Source organism: Wyeomyia smithii, chromosome 2 (genome assembly GCF_029784165.1).
Source record: "Wyeomyia smithii strain HCP4-BCI-WySm-NY-G18 chromosome 2, ASM2978416v1, whole genome shotgun sequence".
In the NCBI taxonomy this organism is placed as follows: Eukaryota; Metazoa; Arthropoda; class Insecta; order Diptera; family Culicidae; genus Wyeomyia; species Wyeomyia smithii.
Window position 1 is genome coordinate 69,817,435 of NC_073695.1, and position 18,259 is coordinate 69,835,693.

The window sequence follows — 18,259 nt, forward strand, 5'->3', positions numbered from 1 at the left end:
ATGACCCCATCAAGGAAGCAGTAACTCTAGGGCAACTGTCCGTCAATAAGCAAACATGTCGTGTGTCGGTAACATGCACTTAAGCTGCCAATCAAACAGTGGATTTTACTTCTTGGGGCTGTATTTCTAACGTGTTATGTTTGGCACGACCGATAAAGTGAACTTTCTTGTTGGGTTGTGGTAATGCATTAGATATTTCTATAGGCTATATTTTATTTTATATCATTCATGTGAACAACAAATTTCATCGATCAACAACTCATAAAATCCATTTCGCTGTGTAGTCAGCTTCAAGAATATTTTTAGCAGATTTATGCCACAATTTCACCAGAGAGCGAGCGAATAAGGTAACTTGTCTGCCGCTCATCCAAAACTAGCATTGATTGCTGTACAAATCGTCCAAACTAATCCGCTTGAAGTGGATGTATTTCTCGATGTGAATCATTTTTATGACTAACGTGCCATCAACGAACGTCTCTGCTAGTTTGGGTACTCCGTAACATAAGTCAACCCAGAATCCGCTATTTATTTTTGACTGACTATTGCCAAATTTAAGAAACAAAACGTGAATGAACTTGGTGCTACCGAACGAAGTGAAAATGCATGTGTGAGATTATTATGTGTTTAGCTGGTAATTGGGAAGGCGTTTTTCCCACGGTTGGTTTGTCATCCGGTAGTACCGCTGTTTATTTCTTTGGTTCATGTGTATGCGACTGAGCCGAAAATAGTCACATTTTCACCTTTTCGGATGGTTTGGTAAAAAATACACAGACAATTGGAATTAAACATTTTTGTGGGAAAATCTTGAAATTCGAGAAATCTTATGTAATGTATATTTGAAATTAAAAATAGAATATTTTTTTCGAAGGCGAAGATGAAAATGGCTTGAACATTGATTATCTTAAGTCACACGTTGAATTATTTCTATCGTCTTAAATTAGTAAATTTGTACCATAATTTTATGTCTGGGGTAAGATTCTGACCTCTGGGCATCATCGGTTCTGAAAATACCAGTATCGAATGGTGTTTGGCTATTCGAATACACTTTTAAAACCGAAAGAAACAATAGCAATAAGATCAACTGCGTTACGGAACTTCATATTTATATATAAGAAGATTTAAGTCTTGACACGGCGTGGTGTATTGGTATTTAAAAAAAAAGCCGTCCATAATGCGTAAACTAAAATTAATAAGATATGGCTGTAGCCAAGTCAGTGGATTTACTGTAAAATTCTCTCGAACTGTTTTTCGATTTTGTGTTCCGAGTGTTTTTTCGTTTTTCAATTTTGATTTTGAGGAGTTAATGTAGCGGAGTAGTTCCACAAAAAATATCCCAGTTTTAATATTTTTTTTATTGTTGTTTTTGATTTGGGTGAAACTTTTCATAGACGTCTGACGTCTCTATAGGCTTACCTTACCTTACCAGTCAGCTCCAGGCCGAAGGTTCCTTTGCTGTTTGAAGAAATCGTCTCCATTCAATTCGGTCCATGGATGCGGCTTGTTTTTTTTTTTCTTCACAAATTTGGCTGCGGCTCGCCAGCCATGTCGTCTGCGGGGGCCCCACAGGTCGTATTCCACTTGATCGAGCCACCTTGCTCGATACGCCTCCCGTCGCCTCGTTTCAGTCTGGTCGTTATCGCCTTCAGTCTGATGTACGTCTCCGTCATCTTTTCAAGAATTTAATATTAATGTCATCGGCGCAGCCAAAAAGCTGAGCAGACCTTCTAAATATCGTGCCATTCGAGTCGATACTGGCCCTATGTATCACACCTTCCAAAGCGATGTTGAATAGCAAGCACGATAATCCATCACCTTGCCATAACCCTCTTCGAGATTCGAAGGGACTCGAGAGTTTCCCCGAAACTCGAACTACGCACATCACCCGATCCATCGTCGACTTGACCAACCGTGTTAGTTTATATCGTGTATAATCTGCCATAGCTGATCTCGATCAATTGTGTCGTATGCCGATTGAAAATCGATAAGCAAATGATATGTGCGCACATTATATTTAAGGCACTTCTGTAAGACCTGCCGTACCGCGAATATTTGGTCCGTGGTGGCGCCCCGGGCAGGAGAGCATAACAAAATCATAACTTATCAATAACATATTCAGCTATGAGGACTTATCGTGTTATTCGAAAGATATTCACGTTTCAAACATGCATATGAAAATATCATAATATTTTGATATCATATCTCGCTATGCTTTCAATGAAATATTTGAGTTGATTTTAAAATATCTTATTAAAAGTATGTTTTTAAGTGAAAATTGTTCATTATTGATTATTTATAATATATCAGTTATGCATTCAGCGTTCATAAGTTGAAAAAATCTGTATCGGTCATTTTCGTGATTTTTAATGCAAATTCTTGGTTTGTTATTGAAATATCAAGCATTGTTATTCATATAGTTTTGGAGGAACAATATTTTGTTATTATTTTTTGTTATTTTACCAACTATGTAAACCATATTAAGATCAAAATGAGGTGTATTTCCAATATCTGGTTGTGATATTATAATGATATTTTCTCCTGCTCGGAGCGGGCACCCATAAATCCCGCTTGGTATTGCCCCACGAATTCCCTCGCAAACAGTGATAGTCGACGGCACAGCATTTGAGAGAGTACCTTGTAGGCGGCGTTCAGCGCTTGATTGCACGATAGTTGCAGCAATCCAACTTGTCGCCTTTTTAGTAGATGTCAAAATCCCAGCCTACTCCTCCGCTGCCGTGGGCTGGGATTTTGACGTAAGCGCCAAAAGCACAAAATCGCTCTAGAACGATTTAGAGTTCGCAAATTAACAGAAGCGTTCTATTACGTAATCTGACCTGATAGAATCTAAGTAAATATGTTGAAAAACGTATCGCATTGCTTTAGCACGTTCATTTATGTAAATGCATTGGGTTCTAACGCCAACGTCACTTCTCGTGCAAAATAGCAAAACCATTTCAACGTTTTGCACGAAGAGTGACGTCGGTGCGCCTACACAGTCTAGTTTGCCATGCGTACTGGATATAATTAAAATTATGCACTCCACAAGCATGATAGTATCGTATCCGTACCTCAACGTCACTTCTATGCAAAATGGCGGTAACGTCACTTCTTATTTTTGATATTTCTCAGTCATTTATCAACATTTTTAAAAAACGGTAACAAGCATCTTGAAGCTACCTATACTATAGTAATACGTGAAAAAATGAAATTTGAAAATTTGGCGCTTACGGCAAAATGCCAGCCCACGGCAGTCAGGTACTACCTCTTTCTTCAAATCTCGACAATAACCCAGTGTAGCGCCTTAGCCAATGATTCACCAGTAGTTGGGCAGCTCCAGCGGCTTTGTTGTTTATCTGCCAACCGATCTCCTCTTTAACCTCCTGGAGGTCAGGGGTTGGAATTCTGTCGTCATCTGCGCGTACGCCGAGATCTACTACCACTCCGTCGTCGTCCTCTTTTTTTTTTTTTTTTTTTTTTTAAGGTGGCGGGGAAATCTGCATGCTCAGCAGCCTCCTCCTCCTCCACGCACTCGGGACACATGGGAGACCCCGCGTGTCCGAACCTGTGCAGATATTGCCTGAAACAACCATCGCCTGACAGGATTTGTGTCAGGTGGAAGTTCACTTCACCATGTCGTCTCCCGACCCAGCCGGATATCTCCGGTATAAGTCGGTGCGTCCATCTGCCCTTTGTGGAGTTGGAACATTCTCGCTGCCAGCGGAGCATCGAGAATGACCTTCTGGTACCTCGTATGCCCCTTGTGTCATGTTGGTCGAAGCACTCTCTGTCCTCCTTGATGGCGATGCTGATAGGCATCATGCCGGACAAGACACAGATTGCATCGTATGACACCGTACGGTAGGCACTCGCAACTCTCAGGCACATGAGCCTGTAGGTACTTTCCAGTTTACGACGGTAACTGTTAGTACCTAGCGCTCTGGACCACACTGGCCCACCATACCTAAGTATGGACGAAACCACACTGGTAAGAAGTCTTCGCTTGCTGCCATAAACCTCTGAGCTATTGGACATCATACGAGATAGTGCTGCAATAGCCGATGAGGCCCTCTTACAGGCATAGTCGACGTGGCTCCCGAACGTGAGCTTGTCGTCAACCATAACCCCCAAGAGCTTCAACGATCGCTTTGAGGTGATGGTGCAGTCACCGACTCTGACCACCGCTTGTTGCTCCGACTTACGGTTGTTAACAACCGTGACCTCCGTCTTATGGTGCGCGAGCTCCAGTTTCCTGGAGCGCATCCAATCCTCGACCTTGCGTATGCAGTGCGCAGCCGTCAACTCGACCTCTTCGATCGACTCGCCGTAAACCTTTAGCGTTATGTCGTCTGCAAAGCCGACGATCACAACCCCTACAGGAAACTTTAACTTCAACACCCCGTCATACATGACGTTCCACAACACCAGACCCAGGATGGAACCTTGCGGAACCCATGCGGTGATTGGAACGCTCTTCTGACCCTCCTCTGTGTTGTAAACCAGTATTCGATTCTGGAAGTAGTTTTCCAGAATCTTGTACAGCGACACCGGTACATGGATGCTCCTGAGCGCGAGCGCTTTGGAGTCCCAACTGGCGCTATTGAACGCATTCTTCACGCCGAGCGTGACGATTGCGCAATAGCCTACTCCCCTTCTCTTGCGCTGGAGTGCTATCTCCGCCGTCTTGGTGACGGAGGCGATAGCATCCAGCGTGGACCTGCCCTTCCGGAAGCCGAACTGGTTGCTTGCCAGACCGTTTACACCCTCTGTGTACCTCACCAGTCTGTTGAGGATAATCCTCTCAAGTACCTTGCCCATCGTGTGTAGCAGGCGGATAGGCCTATATGCCGATGGGTCACCTGGTGGCTTCCCAGCCTGCGGCAGTAGGACCAATCTCTGCCGCCTCCACCTATCCGGAAAGAGACAGTCATCCAGGCACCTTTGCATGACTAGTCGGAACAGCCCGGGGACCGTTTTTATCACCAGCCTGATTGCCAGGTTAGGGATACTTTAGAGAGTTGGCGATCAAGATGAGTTCCTCATTCGTAACCCTTGCCTCCTCCTGAACCTCGACACGGCTGTCGTCGCCCACGGATTGGATGCTCGGCAGGTTGTCCGACCATCCCTGGTCTGTGTCTGAGATACTGGAGCGTCGGACGTGGGACTCGACCGCCGGAGGTCAAGAACTTGGCTCGTGGCGCGTCGCGTTGGCTCCGTCGTCGTCCTCTACACCAAGTGCCGCTACAGCAGTACTACCTATGGCTGATTAAATGTCCCTCCAGTCATCTTCAAGAGTAGCTGCTTCCAGCTGCTTCCAGCTGCTGCGCGTACTCCCGTGCAATTTCGACGTCTCGTAGTTGCCCGATGCTTGGTCGCGGTGGGTAACTTTGACGGATGTTTCGCACCGTCGTAAGTTTTGAGCACATGCCTACTGCAACAAGGTAATGGTCCGAATCTATATTCGCACTGCGGTAGGTGCGAACGTTGATGACGTCTGAGAATAATTCACCATCGATTAGAACGTGGTCGATTTGGTTCTCCACTTGTAACTCAGGTGATCTCCAGGTGGCTTTGTGGATATCTTTGCGGGGGAAGAAGTTACTTCTGACTACCATACCGCGGGAGGCTGCAAAGTTCACACGTCGTTGGCCGTTATGATTTGATGCGGGGTGCAGGCTATTTGGCCCGATTACCGGTCTGTACATTGCCTCCCGTCCTATCTGAATGTTCATATCACCGATGACGATTTTAACGTCCCGTTGGGGACAGTTATCATACACCTGCTCCAGCTGCGCATAGAACACTCCTTTTTCGTCGTTGGGGCTTCCTTCGTATGGGCAGTGCATGTTGATGATGCTGTAGTTGATTAACCGGCCCTTAATTCTCAACTTACACATCCTCGCACTGATCGGCTGCCACCCGAGCACGCGTTGGTGCTTCCTTCCCAGCACTATAAAGCCCGTCCCAAGCTCGTTGGTGGTGCCCCAGCTCTAATAAAAGGTAGCCTCTCGATGTCCGCTTTTCCATACCTTCTGTCTCGACCAGCAAAATTGCTGCAGTGCTACGATTTCGAAGTTGCGTGGATTGATATGACTTGTGGAGGTGGGAGATAGGAACTTGTGAGGGCCGGAGCTAAGTTTGACGCTCCTTGTCAACTCACCATTTGAAGCCCATAGACAGAAGATGCCATTTTGTGCTGTTGATTTAATTTTTTGGAACACGACTCATTTTTGGGAAACTATTTAAAAATGCTATTTTGGGAAGGTATTTTTAGAGCCAAAACGGTTTATGATCGGTATGACGTCTTTGGCATAGTTGAAGATAATAATTTTGTCTTCCCGAAAAAAATATACACTCTGAAAAAAAAATTTTTTTCTTTGAAAAAAAAATTGAAAGAAAAAAAAATTAAGCTTGGGTGAGTCCGCCGACTTAGCAACTTTCTCGGGGAACTTGGTGTGTGAAATAAACTTAACTTCGGAGCTCACTTTCTTCGTGGGGGAAGTAGAATGCGAAGTGCCCTGCCAGTCGTTGCCATCCAGGGTAAGATAGATCTCGTCGTTCATCACCACTACCACGTCGCGATTCGCTGGGAAAATCGACTTGGCCATTTTATCCAGCCGCTGCAGCTACGTCATTGCCTACAGTTGCGAGACCAGGGGACGGAACTTCGCCAGGTCTTTTTTTTATTAGGGAGGGCGGGAATGTTTGTAATGATTTATTTATGTACTAATATCTATTCAGAATTAATATTGTGTGTTCTGCCACAAATGGTGACATATCAACACTATTATATATATTTGTACACTTTTTTATATTATTGAATGTTATTAGCTTTCGCAGTTAAGTTATGTAATTGTAGGAAAATTATTAAACCTACTTGTCAAGGAGAAAAAAAAGGAATAAAACAAAACTTAAAATAAACTTAACCCTTAAATGCGCACGGTATCAAACGTTCATCTGAAAAAATAAAATCTTTGTATAACAGGTTTATTGCTCTAAAACTAACAGTTATACAAGAAAAAAATAAAAAACTTTCTTTGTATTGAGCAAATATGAGTATGTTGTTTTAAAACATCACTGCGACACTATCGGAGAAAAAAATCTAAAAAATTAGAACAAGTATTTACTTCTATTTGCCTATTTGATCACCAGTTAGTTACAAATTGTGATGATATTCATAGAAACAATTCTTATTTCTCGTGTTGCACAAAGAAACTCCACATTTTTCACAGCAGTTATACGTAAAACCCTTACAATTAGGATACTTGCAACGGTATTGCTTATCTGTCCACCGCATCCAATGAGATACTTGATCTAGTCGAACATCTGTAGTTGGTACTGGCTGAGCAGGGCCTTTGCGTTTCTTCTGTTGAAGATTCCTTGTTATTCCTGAACTGCTGGGTCTGCTACGTTTAGCAGAAGGTAATCCAATATTACAAAGAGTATCAGCCAACTGTAGCCTGAACTCTCGAAGATTCAGAAGATCTAAATTTTTTTGAAGATAGACTTTCTTGTAAATTATCCACGAATTGACGACCGCCATATCTATCAGGTGATGGAATAGACGGTTGGTCAACTTGCGACTTTGACCAGTTATTCGGTAACGACCAATGAAGCTATCCAAAAGGTCCACTCCACCCATGTGTGCGTTGTATTCCCGTACTGCTTCCGGACATTGTATAGACACTCTTTCATGCGTTTTCCTGTCATACCGAGTGATTGTACTGATTGGTTCCGCTCCAACATATGTGGACAGCAAATTGACGGGTTTGTTGTCCTCCCAAACTATTGCACTTACGGTGACATCATCTACAGTTGTAAGGCACTCCTTGTAAAAGCCTCTAAGATTTTTTCTTCTTCATTATCTCTTTCTTATCTGGTAGCTTTATATTTTTCAATCTGTTAATCCTCACTGTTCCGAGAGAATGAATGCCCTCTTTTGCTAAGTGTGTCACTAGAGGAAGTGAAGTGTAGAAATTGTCGAAGTACAAAATATGGTTGACATTGCGCGGCACGGTTCGAATCAGCCTTGTAACCACATTAGCAGTTTCACCCATATTTAATTCTCCTGGTAAAAGGTCTTTTTGTTTACCGCTACCAGAATAAACTTCGAAGTCATGGGCAAATCCTTCCATGCTACAAAGAAGATACAATTTGAAGCCCCATTTATGTGGCTTATTCGGTAAATATTGCTTCATGTAATGAGCCATTTCCGTTGCACACATTCGCTCGTCAATGGATAGCTTCTGTTCCATTGGTATTCTACCGAAACGATCTCTAAGAGATTCGATAACTGGACGTATCTTATAAAGTTTGTCATGTTGTAGGTGTTCCTTTGGTAACATTCCGTCATTATTGTTGAAATGAATAACAGACCCAATCTTGGTGAAGGTTTTCTGTGGCATAGTTGTCCTAATAGGATCATAACCAAACTTGTTACTCCAATAAGATTTTGTATTTGGGAACTTAGCAACCGAGCTAAATATCGAAATTCCCAAATACTTATTAAGATCAGTACTGGAGATGCTTATGGTATTGGAGATATTTTTCTGAGCTGCATAAATATTACTTTAGTTGACGATCTTATCCTTTAGATCCGTTGTGAAAAAATACGGAAAAAATTGTACGGGGTAACACAATTCATCAACTCGCTGGGCATGTCGATATCACCCTGGAAAGCGATTTTGTTTTCATCGAAGACAATGTTTCCGTTCTTCCAGACAGGATTAGTAGTCCTTTTGGCAGGTTTGGCCGAAGGCCCAACGCTTTGGTTCAAACGTAATTCTTCATCTAGAAGGTCGTCCTGGACAGATGCTGCATCATTGTCATCTCCCAATTCGTGTTCGGAGTCCTCAAGATCCTGTATGAGTTGGTGTACCGTTGTGTAGTATTCATGCTCATCTGCAACATCTGAATCCGACTACTCACAACCATCCTCAGAGTCGTCGAGATTCTCTAAATATCGTCGAATATGTTCGTCAATAGAGCGTGACATGTTTACCTAAAGGAAAATGTGAGATGCTATGAAGGCGCAATGTTGTTTTGAAACAACAAACACAATTTTGATGAAAAATTTTAGTTATCACTGTTTTTTGCGCAAAACAGCAGTCATTCACTGTCATTAGTATAATTTCCGATATTTTAGATATTTTTACTTACCGTTTACCTGTTATTTTTTAAATTTATTCTCAAAGAAAACCTGTTCCACTCGGAATTCTCGTGAATGTTCCGTTTCCGATATTTTGAGAGCGAAAATCAAAACAAAACATTTCGATACAGTGCTTCCAGCTGCTTTATTTTTTTCATTGAAGCCTAAATAACTGTTCCAATTAATTATATTTCTGGAATAAATAGAATACATTGATTTTGGAACGTTATTCGTAATGTTGTTTTAAAACAACATTGTGCATCTATGGGTTAAAACTATCTTACTGACTATAAAGTGAGCTAATCGTTGCAATTGAGAATTGCAACGATTTTTGTCGGAATTTGTTGAATATTTGGCGTGACATATTTTCTGATGTTTCTACATTAGTGAGCCTATGTAGCTCGTTCGTGCTTAACCAGGGAGGACGCTTCAAAATCATTTTCAAAAGTTTATTCTGAATCTTTTGAAGTGTCTTCTTCCTGGTTGCACAACAACTTGTCCAGATGGAAACTGCATATAACATTGCTGGCCTGAAAATTTATTTGTAAATTAATTCGCCAGGCACTTTTACACTGTTTAGCCCACTTTTCCCTCGGCCTCTTAAGCATCCTATGGAACTTTTTGTCGTTCAGGGTCTCAGGGTTGAGAACTGACTTGGACTCATTTGCACATGTTGAACATAAATCACCTACACCCTTGTTGTAATTAGTCAAAATATATCGTAGAAACGTTCATAAAACGCTTATTCTAGCGATATTGTTAGTAGTCCCTTAAAATCTGCCTGACGCTACCATTCAACCATGCCCTGTAAAATTCTAGTAAACAAGTATATTTTGCACGGAACAAAAATAAACCAACAGGCTTTACCAAACTAATTAATTCAATTCATTAACGATACACGTTCTACTGCATTCGAAGAGGATATCCACCAAGATGATGCACACCCGAAACTTGTTGTACGCTGTCTTAATTTTATGGTCCCGCGCTCTAATTGCAATCTAATTACCTTCTGATTTGATTTCTGTCTGTTTTGTATCGACTCTCCCTACCTCTGGATCGCTATCCAATCTCCACACAGATGTATGATATTCTGGTTGTAAATAAAAACTATGATGCCGAAGGGCCCGACTCCATCTCGGTTCGGGTGGGAGATTTGGTGGAGGTTCTGGACATGGGCGAGTCCGCAGCAGCAAACACAGTAGCAAAGTAAGTGTAATCTTCAATTTGATAGTTTTAATCCAGATTTATGTCACGTCATGTCAATTTTAATATTCGACCGTCGAATCGACCAGAAAACCTAAATTAGATCCGCTGTTGAGCGTAGGAAAAACCGAAAGTCTGCTGGACAGTTCCATCTCCAAGCACAAGCTGGCAGTCAAACCGAAAAAGAACTACCAGAGTTCACTGCGAAGAAGCGTTAGTCCACAGCCTTCGCAACAGTACCGACCAAAGCCGAATGAAAAGTAAGTAAGACTATTTGCGTCTCCTTCGTCATTATACTTTGTTCACCACGGATCATACTTAATGGAGACGCGAGTAGCTTGTAGTCAATCATCTTGAAACTATGTGAATAAAATAAGTTGATAAACAATATTTCTTATCAATTTGCAACAGGTGGAAAGTACGGATCTTCGACGGGGATGATAACGCCAAGGCAGGCTGGATCCCGGTGTCGGTGCTGGACATCATGCACACCGATCAGGCTGTTTTCGGTGAAAAAGCCAACGATGCCGCCTATCGTCGAGAGTAAGCCATAATCATAGCATGGGCTAGTTACCTAGATCTGCTTTCACTAACATTTAATTTTCACCCCCAGAGCTGTCGTTCGAGAGCTGATTGAAACTGAAGAAGAGTTCGGTCGAGACCTACAGCAGGTGGTCGAAAAGTACATCAAATACATCGACAACCCGGACAACAAGATTCCCCGACAAATCCGCGATCACAAAGATGACATTTTCAACAACTTCAAACAGATTGCCGATTTTCACAATACGTAAGCAGCAACAATTTTGTAATTGAAATAAGAACAGTTGGTAATCTTTTTTTCGCATCATTCGAACAGAGTACTCATCGAGGGCGTCAAATACTATGCAAACAATCCGAAGATGATTGGAAAAACGTTTCTTCGGTTAGAGCGTGATTTCGACAAGCACGTTCGATACTGCCGCGATGCACCGCTCACCCAGGAGTTCATCGCTAGCAACGATTTTGTGCGGGATTTTTTTATGGTGAGTGGAAAAATATGTCTATCGAAATTATAGCGCCAGATTTAAGTCGAGCAAAGTGTAAGCTCAACGACGGTCAAACAACGCCATCTCAGAGGGGAAAGAATATGAAACAACGTTCTGTGTGCTTTCGTGGATAGTATGTTGGATATTGATTTTTTTAATTTGAGGTTTGTGTACAAGCTTCCGATCGGTTCAAATTTGTTGTTCGTTTTAAATTTCTTTGCTCAAGAAGTCTTGTATCTACAACCAAGGGCTTGTAATATTATTTTAGGAATTTTTGTAATCATATTTACTACTCAGAAGAAAAAATTCAGTTTTTGGAAATCATTTTTGCTTTCAATTTTCATCATGGAGTTCCTACAATGACGAAAAAATATGAGTAGCATAAGAAAAAATAAACAAAGCCCTACCGGATAATTTTTCAATACTAATAAATGCAGCTCGCACACATTTTTACTTGAAATTTATGCCTGAACATATTTGGGTGCTTATTACGGGAGTCACTTCACGGTGGAATATATTTCACTTTCACGCTCACTTCACTTTTTGAGACCTATTCCCGATTCCACCTCAAGTGAGGTGACAAAAATCACCTCCGTGGAGTGAGATTGGCAGTGAAGTGAGAATGAGAATAGGACGAGTAAAATGAGCGAGTTTCCCAGCTCAAAATTTTCAAGTCCCGGAATGTCGATTGAGCTGAAATTTGTATGAGGACATTTTTCGACAAGAGGAAACTTTTGAGCCCTACCACTAAACGAAATTCGAAGGTAAATTTTTCCCTTACGTTCCATTGGCCGCAGCTCAAAAAATCGTAAGTCCTAGAAAGTCGATTTTTTTCAAGGAAAAAAAAAAGATTAGGCTTGTTACTGGAAAGTAAATCCCACATATATTATCACTAGATTACAATTCAATCGATTTTTAAACATCCCTATCTTCGTGAAACCATTTCACCGTTCAAAATAATCGTGAAATAATTCCACGCGAAATGTCGCTTTTTCCGTTTCCACTTCACTTATGTGACACTCATAATAACCCAGATTTCACGGCAGATGTCACCTTGCGACGTTTTTCTCACATACGTGAGTCCCGTAATAGGACTTCATTCACTTCGCTCTGATTTCACCGTGAAGTGACTCCCGTAATAAGCACCTTGGTCAATCAATCAATCAATTTGCCTGTTAACATTTTTTAGAACGAAAGCGGCGTACCTCCCGAAAAAAATTAACGGTTGGAGAGCAGCTGGTGCTCCCAACTGACCGACAATTGCCGAATGAAATTGTTTGAACAATATAAAATCTATCATCATTTCACTTATACAGGCCAACAGTGGTACTTATTACGGGAGTCACTTCACGGTGAAATATATTTCACTCTAACGCTCACTTCACTTTTTTAGACCTATTCCCGATTCCACCTCAAGTGAGGTGACAAAAATCACCTCCGTGGAGTGAGATTGACAGTTAAGTGAAATTGAGAATAGGACAAGTGAAATGAGGTTGTTTCCCAGCTCAAAAATGTCTAAGTCCCAGAAAGTCGTTTTTTCCCGTTTTTTTAGATAACACCAGATCCTGGCGTGTTCTGCATTGTAATACCTGCTTAAGTCATTCGGCATCAAAAAAAAAGTTTTTTTCGGTACCCGAAAATTTCCTGAACTAGTTTGCATTTTTTCATCGGACAAAAAAAGGAAAAATTGACCGCTTTAAGGCACGGATCAAACTCTGATTCGCTTCGTTACTGAAGATCAATCAACTTTAAGACTTATGGCAGCTTCGTGGAATCATTTCACCGTTCAAAATGGTCGTGAAATAATTCCACGCGAAACGTCGCTTTTTCCGTTCTCACTTCACTGATTACTTACTTACTTTTATGGCGACAGATCATTAAGATCCTATGCCGAATCCAGAATACGTCTCCACAAAACTTGGTCTTGGGCTGCTACTCTCCAGTCTCCCCTTACACCCGCTGCTCTGGCATCCTCGTCGACAGCACATCCAGCGCGTGCGCGGTCTGCCTCGAAGTCGTCGGCCTCTATCCGGTTCTCTACTAAATATTATCTTTGCCGGTCGCTCATCCGCCATCCGTGCTACATGGCCAGCCCACTGTAACCTGCCGTGTTTCATCAGCTTGACAATATCAGCGTGTTTGTATACTTCGTACAGCTCGTGATTCATGCGCCTGCGCCACACCCCGTTCTCTAGTTTGCCTCCGAGTATTGATCGCAGGATTCTACGCTCGAAGACCCCAAGCGCTCGTCGATTGGCCTCCTTCCATGTCCACGATTCATGTCCGTAGAGCGTCACCGGGAGGATCAGAGTCCTATAGAGCGCAAATTTCGTACGGATCTGTAGGCTACGGGACCTAAGCTGGCTACGCAATCCGTAATAAGCCCTATTCGCCGCCGCAATCCGCCTCTTCACCTCGCGGCTCACCTCGTTGTCACATGTCACGAGAGTACCAAGATATATAAATTCGTCGACCACTTCGAAAGTATCCCCATCCATCTCCACCGCAGCACCAACACCCGTAGAACTACCACGCTCTCTGCCAGCCACCATGTACTTCGTTTTGGCAGTGTTTATGGTGAGTCCAATTCTCGCAGCTTCCCTTTTGAGAGCCGTAAAGGCCTCCTCAACTGCTCTACGGTTAACACCAATTATATCAATGTCGTTCGCAAAGCCCAGAAGCATGTGAGACTTAGTGATGATGGTGCCGCTCCTCTGCACATCTGCCCTTCGTATTGCACCTTCTAAAGCTATGTTGAACAGCAAGTTCGAGATCCCGTCACCTTGCTTCAGACCATCTAACGTCACAAACGCGTCCGAAAATTCGCCCGCTGTCCTGACGCATGATGTGAAACCGTCGAGCGTCGCACGTATCAGTTTAATCAGTTTAGTTGGGAAACCATGTTCTAGCATTATTTGCCACAGCTCGTTGCGTTTCACTGTATCGTACGCCGCTCGAAAGTCTATAAACAGATGATGTGTCTGCAGGTTGTGTTCTCGAAACTTGTCGAGGATCTGTCTCAAGGTGAACATCTGGTCCGTTGTAGATCGCCCCACTCGAAAACCGCATTGGTATTCTCCAACAAAGGCTTCCTGCAACGGCCTCAGTCGTTGGAACAGGATACGGGAGAGAATTTTGTAAGCGGAATTGAGGAGGGTTATGCCTCGATAATTACTACACTCGAGTCTATGTCCCTTCTTGTAGATAGGGCATATGAGTCCTTCCAACCAGTCCGTAGGTAGTTGTTCCTCAGACCATACCCTTAGGATAATCTGGTGAAATGCACTACACAGCCGCTCGCTCACAACTTTGAAAAGTTCGGCCGGTAAGCCGTCCTTCCCAGCGGCTTTGTTGTTTTTTAGCTCTTTGCAAGCATTCTCCACCTCGTCCAATGTTGGTGGGTCCACAGCTTGTCCGTCCTCCCCAATTTTTATCCTGTTCCCCTCGACGACTCTCCTCCCTTCCTCGCCGTTCAACACCACTTCGAAATGTTGCTTCCAACGCCTGGCCACCTGCGATTTATCGGTAATCAGGTTCCCCTCCCTGTCATTGCACATGGCAGATACTGGCACGGTCCGGTTCCTGATTCCGTTGATCGTTCTATAGAAGCTCCTCGTGTCGTGCCTGGTGAAGCAATTCTCCGCCTCCGCGAGAACGCGATCGTAGTGCTCACGTTTCTTACGGCGATGAAGCCTCTTTTCGGCAGCTCTTGCCTCCCGGTATTTCTCCCGCATCTGACGCGTTACACGATTAGCTGCTACTAACGTGTTGGCGTAGGCTCGATTCTTCTCCTTTGTCACCTCTAGGCACTCAGCATCAAACCACCCACTACGCGTGGTTCCCGTTGTCATGCCTATCACCTCTCGCGCTGTTTCTCACTTCACTGATATGACACTCATAATAACCCAGATTCCACGGCAGATGTCACTTCGCGACGTTTTTCTCACTTACGTGAGTCCCGTAATAGGATTTTGTTCACTTCACTCTGATTTCACCGTGAAGTGACTCCCGTAATAAGCACCAGTATTTATTGGTGCTTATTACGGGAGTCGCTTCACGGTGAAATCAGAGTGAAGTGAATAAAGTCCTATTACGGGACTCACGTAAGTGAGAAAAACGTCGCAAAGTGACATCTGCCGCGAAATCTGGGTTATTATGAGTGTCATATCAGTGAAGTGAGAACGGAAAAAGCGACGATTCGCGTGGAATTATTTCACGACCATTTTGAATGGTGAAATGATTCCACGAAGATGCCATAAGTCATAAAGTTGATTGATTTGTGATCTAATGGTGAATATTTGATTTATTCTTCAGTAACGAAACTAATCAGAATTTGATCCGTGCCTTAAAGCGGTAAAATTTTCATTTTTTTGCCCGATGAAAAAAATGCAACTAGTTCAGGAAATTTTCGATACCGAGAAAAACATTTTTTTATGCCGAATGTTTTAGAAATGCAGAACACGTCAAGATCTGGTGTTGGTGCTTATTACTTATTCACGGTGGAATCAGAGTGAAGTGAACAAAATCCTATTACGGGACTCACGTAAGTGAGAAAAACGTCGCGAAGTGACATCTGCCGTGGAATCTGGGTTATTATGAGTGTCATATCAGTGAAGTGAGAACGGAAAAAGCGACGTTTCGCGTGGAATTATTTCACGACCATTTTGAACGGTGAAATGATTCCACGAAGCTGCCATAAGTCTTAAAGTTGATTGATTTGTGATCTAATGGCAAATATTGGATTTATTCTTCAGTAACGAAGCGAATCAGAGTTTGATCCGTGCCTTAAAGCGGTCAATTTTTCATTTTTTTGCCCGATGAAAAAAATGCAAACTATTTCAGGAAATTTTCGATACCGAAAAAAACATTTTTTTGGCGCCGAATGTCTTAAAAATGCAGAACACGTCAAGATCTGGTGTTATCTAAAAAAACGGGAAAAAACGACTTTCTGGGACTTAGACATTTTTGAGCTGGGAAACAATCTCATTCTACTTGTCCTATTCTCAATTTCACTTCACTGTCAATCTCACTCCACGGAGGTGATTTTTGTCACCTCACTTGAGGTGGAATCGGGAATAGGTCTAAAAAAGTGAAGTGAGCGTGAGAGTGAAATATATTTCACCGTGAAGTGACTCCTGTAATAAGCACCGTTATCTAAAAAACGGAAAAACGACTTTCTGGGACTTAGAGATTTTTGAGCTGGGAAACAATCTCATTTCACTTGTCCTATTCTCAATTTCACTTCACTGTCAATCTCACCCCACGGAGGTGATTTTTGTCACCTCACTTGAGGTGGAATCGGGAATAGGTCTAAAAAAGTGAAGTGAGAGTGAGAGTGAAATATATTTCACCGTGAAGTGACTCCCGTAATAAGCACCATTGTATTTTCGACACGGGGACACGAGGCATATGGACGCTATTATTATTATGTCGAGTTTTAATTGAATTTCGGTGGTACACATATAAACGAAAAAACGAAAATACAATAAATATAATTAGTGTCACAAAATAAATAGGTTCTTTCATTTTAAAATGTCAGCACTTACAATAGAATTTGTTTGTAAGTGCTGACACTTTAAAATAAAAGAACCTATTTATTTTGTGACACTAATTATATTTATTGTATGTTCGTTTTTTCGTTTTTATGTGTGCTTATCAAAAAAAAATATAAGTCTGAAGATGGTCGAAACAAAGAACAAGTAGACCGAAACGTCAAACAATTTTGTTTAAATAGTAAGGAAAACCCACCGAAATTCAATTAAAACTCGACATAATAAAAATTTTGTCCTTCCGAACAGAATTTGAAAAAATCCCTAAATCATAAATCATATATCTCAAGCAGCCAATTTTTTCCAAATTCAAAATAGAGCTAAAACAATTTGTTTTGCCGGTATAGTGTTGCAAAGGTGTAGATAATAATTTTCTCCTTTCAGAAGAAATATACACGGCAAAAATAATTTTGAAATAAATATCTTTGTTTTTGAATGGAGCAAAATCATTTCAAATCGCCTGGAAATACGCGAAAATTCAATCGAACATTTTTGATTTGAATGAAACTTTGCACACGTATTTGGCTTAGCAAACTGAGCATTTTTCACATGTGGAGAGATTTTTTACACCCATGAGTTACATTCTAAAAGGGCGTATGCCTTTTGGGAATTAAAAATTCACAATAAAAAAATATACACTGAACAAAAAATTTTTTTTTGACCAAAAAAAATTCAAAATAAACATTAAATTTCAATTTAAAAAATAAGTGTTGAATTTTTTTTTATTTTTTTTAAAGAAACTTGACGTTAATACGCAACTTTTAAAAAAAATTCCAGGATGGAAAAAATGAAAAATAATTTTTTTATAGTAGATTAATTTTTTTATGAAAATTCTAATTCAAACATTTTTCAAAATATTTATATTCTGATGATTTTAAAAGATGCGGAGAGTCATTTTGAATCAAAAAGCTCTTGGTAAAGGCATTGGTTTTCGAGTTATTTCTAATTTAAGTTCGAAAAATTATAATTATTTAGGAAAATACACGTTTTTCTTAATTTGTCCATGGTTCTCTAGCAAAAACCATACGTTCATTGGAATGCTTGATCAAAAATATACAATTCATTCTTTGACAGCAAAACGATTGGGCGAACGGTTCTCGAGAAAAGAGTTAAATGTTCTAAGTGATATAAATATGTATAAGAATCAAATATTTATTTTCGAGTTTTATTATCTTAGGAACATATTTTTTTATGACATAGATACTTTACAGAACTAGTTTCACCTTATATTTTATATACATCATAAGTAAATGATTCGTCATCTTTTGAAAACAGCTTCGTTTGTATCTTATTTTCTGAAATAGGAACAAAAGAGTAATATTTTTGTGTGGCAGCTA

General features: G+C 41.3%; 1 protein-coding gene across 8 annotated transcripts in view; it reads left to right on the plus strand.

Annotated features, from left to right (window-relative positions):
- LOC129724948 (obscurin) overlaps positions 1–18,259 on the plus strand; it is a 119,560-nt gene that overhangs the window by 57,332 nt on the left and 43,969 nt on the right. For all 8 annotated transcript variants that reach the window (XM_055680243.1, XM_055680241.1, XM_055680245.1 and 5 more), the window contains 5 exons: positions 10,221–10,348; positions 10,435–10,605; positions 10,757–10,888; positions 10,959–11,135; positions 11,205–11,370. In XM_055680243.1, coding sequence (XP_055536218.1) covers positions 10,221–10,348; positions 10,435–10,605; positions 10,757–10,888; positions 10,959–11,135; positions 11,205–11,370 — 774 coding nt within the window. The remainder of the gene's footprint in view (positions 1–10,220; positions 10,349–10,434; positions 10,606–10,756; positions 10,889–10,958; positions 11,136–11,204; positions 11,371–18,259) is intronic.